Source organism: Dendroctonus ponderosae, unplaced genomic scaffold (assembly GCF_020466585.1).
Source record: "Dendroctonus ponderosae isolate FM_Combo_2020 unplaced genomic scaffold, Dpon_F_20191213v2 Dpon_F_20191213_1, whole genome shotgun sequence".
Taxonomy (NCBI): domain Eukaryota; kingdom Metazoa; phylum Arthropoda; class Insecta; order Coleoptera; family Curculionidae; genus Dendroctonus; species Dendroctonus ponderosae.
In genome coordinates, this window is record NW_026017110.1 from 8090175 (window position 1) to 8092361 (window position 2187).

General features: G+C 43.9%; 1 protein-coding gene across 1 annotated transcript in view; it reads left to right on the top strand.

The window, feature by feature from the left end:
- Positions 1-1812, top strand: part of LOC109546436 (palmitoyltransferase Hip14) — a 5806-nt gene extending 3994 nt beyond the window's left edge. Inside the window, exons 7-9 of the mRNA XM_048670647.1 lie at positions 398-560; positions 616-869; positions 1096-1812. Of these exons, the coding sequence (XP_048526604.1) occupies positions 398-560; positions 616-869; positions 1096-1341 (663 nt within the window). The 3' untranslated portion in view covers positions 1342-1812. The remainder of the gene's footprint in view (positions 1-397; positions 561-615; positions 870-1095) is intronic.
- Positions 1813-2187: the final 375 nt, after the last annotated feature.

The following is a 2187-nucleotide window of genomic DNA, read 5'->3' on the forward strand; positions in this document are numbered from 1 at the left end:
AGTTGACGGTAATTTTGAAGTTAGTTTGTTCCTGTTCCGTAGTTGAAGTTGTACCGAGTGGAATAAAAGTTGGAAGCAGAAGAAAGAGTTTGATACTCGGCTATCCACGGTACAATATATAGGTATTTGTTTAAATGCTTGTAGAATATGAATAATTTATTTTATAAAAGTATACAAAGTGCATATAAAGATATTTACAAAGTGCATATAAAGATATTTACACCTTGTGAGTTTGATAATGTTGGTGTATTCGAGTATTCGATTATTCGAGTCATGACTACACATAATTATTCGCTTTTCGAATATTCGAAAACTCGAATTATTTGATTTTGATTCCGAGCCCTACTCTCGTTTACCAATTTTCTCAAGCCTTTAAAACACTTCTTGTCGCTTGCAGACAATTCTGGAACTGGCGGAAAAGGGCTCCAGCGGCTTCGAACCATCCAGCTTCTGCTCGGCCTGTCTGGTGCGCAGACCGCTCCGTTCCAAGCACTGTTCAATTTGCAACCGATGCGTCGCAAGATTCGACCATCATTGTCCCTGGGTGGCCAACTGCATAGGTAAGTTTCCCATCTAATCAATATGTTCAGTTATCCCCAATGTCTTTGAATGCAGGTGCGAAAAACCATCATCACTTCATCGGGTTCCTCGCCTGTTTGGTCATCATGTGCCTGCAGATGCTGTTGGGGGCGTTCAGTTTCTGGAAAAGCGACCCCAACTGCCACGCGCTGGACCTACAGAACAACAAAACCGTCTGGGAAACGGTGATGGCTGTAGAGCAGTGCGACACGTGGGTGGCATGGGTGTCGGCGCATGCAGCGTTCCACGGTATTTGGGTCTTCATGCTTCTGATCTGCCAGCTCTATCAGGTGAGACTGTTTTCCACGGTTTTTTTCCAATTATTCGGGGGGTTTTCTATTCTTAAAGCCGGGCAAAAACCCGACTATTGTCCCCTATTTATGGCAATTTACCTCCTGAGCTCCCTCGGCAAATTAACCGAGAATTCCAGGAAGACTGAACTCATGATCATTTCTGTCAAAGTCAGTAAGAGGCGAAATACCTGGTATTTAAACCAGACCCTTGTTTCGCTTTCAGATTGTCATACTGGGGATGACGACCAATGAGCGGATGAACAAGGGCAGGTACAGTCACTTTATAGCCAATCGCGGCAAGAGTCCGTTCTCCAAGGGCCCAGTCCGGAACCTGCTTGAGTTCTTCGAGTGCACGTTGTTCGGGTGCCGGAAGGCCGAGCACCAAGACTGGCTGAATAGTTTCGAGTTCGATCAAACCGTCGAAGGCGAGCCGCTCCTCTCCAGCAAGGAAAACTTCCAGTATGTATGAAAGCCGGTTTATGTCCCGAGGCGACGGAAGAGTTTCTGAATGGGCTCGGGAGAAAGCTCTCTATGCCCCAGCTTAGGCAGGGAATGTTGAAGTGCATTCCTGCAGCACTGCCTGGGCAACATTCCAGATGTACATTGTTATTTATGTAAATACGATCGGGCCTGGCCTGGTACTAGGTCAGGCCAGCGGCGTGTGCGCTCGGTCAATGTTTCCGCTAATGTTTCAAAGCTTTTATTGTGATTGTATATATAGGCACAAAAGTGAAATTATTTATTACTGTACATTAGTAGGCGCGATGCAACTTAGGTAGTAAGTGGACACCAAAGGATTTTCCAATAATTAGCACGTTTAATAATGACAATGCAATGAACGTCGTCATTGCTTCTAGCTGTCGTTTCTTCTACCGTTTCATTATTTCATTAAAGTGCGCTTTGTGACCAAATAAAGTGATTTTTTCGATCGATTCTCGAACGCAGCCTTTTATTGAACCTTCAACCAACCATCAACACCCAAATGGACGTTTCATTCACATCGCCACGAATCCTGGTTTTTTGCTCAAATGAAAAAATAAGGCACACAAAAGGCCTTCAGCATATCGACAAACCCTAACTTCGACAATGACAACTGGAACATGATCAATGACTGGCACTTGAACTACTTTAACAACTTACAAACTAAACAGAGACACAGAGTACGATGAAGCCCTATCACATATCAAAAACACAGCACCGGGAAAAGACAAAATAAAGGTTAAACTCCTGAAAAGCTTAACCGAAGAAACCCACAAACTCATCCTTACTGAAATCAACAACTGCATCAGAAATAACAAAATTCCGAAAACATGGA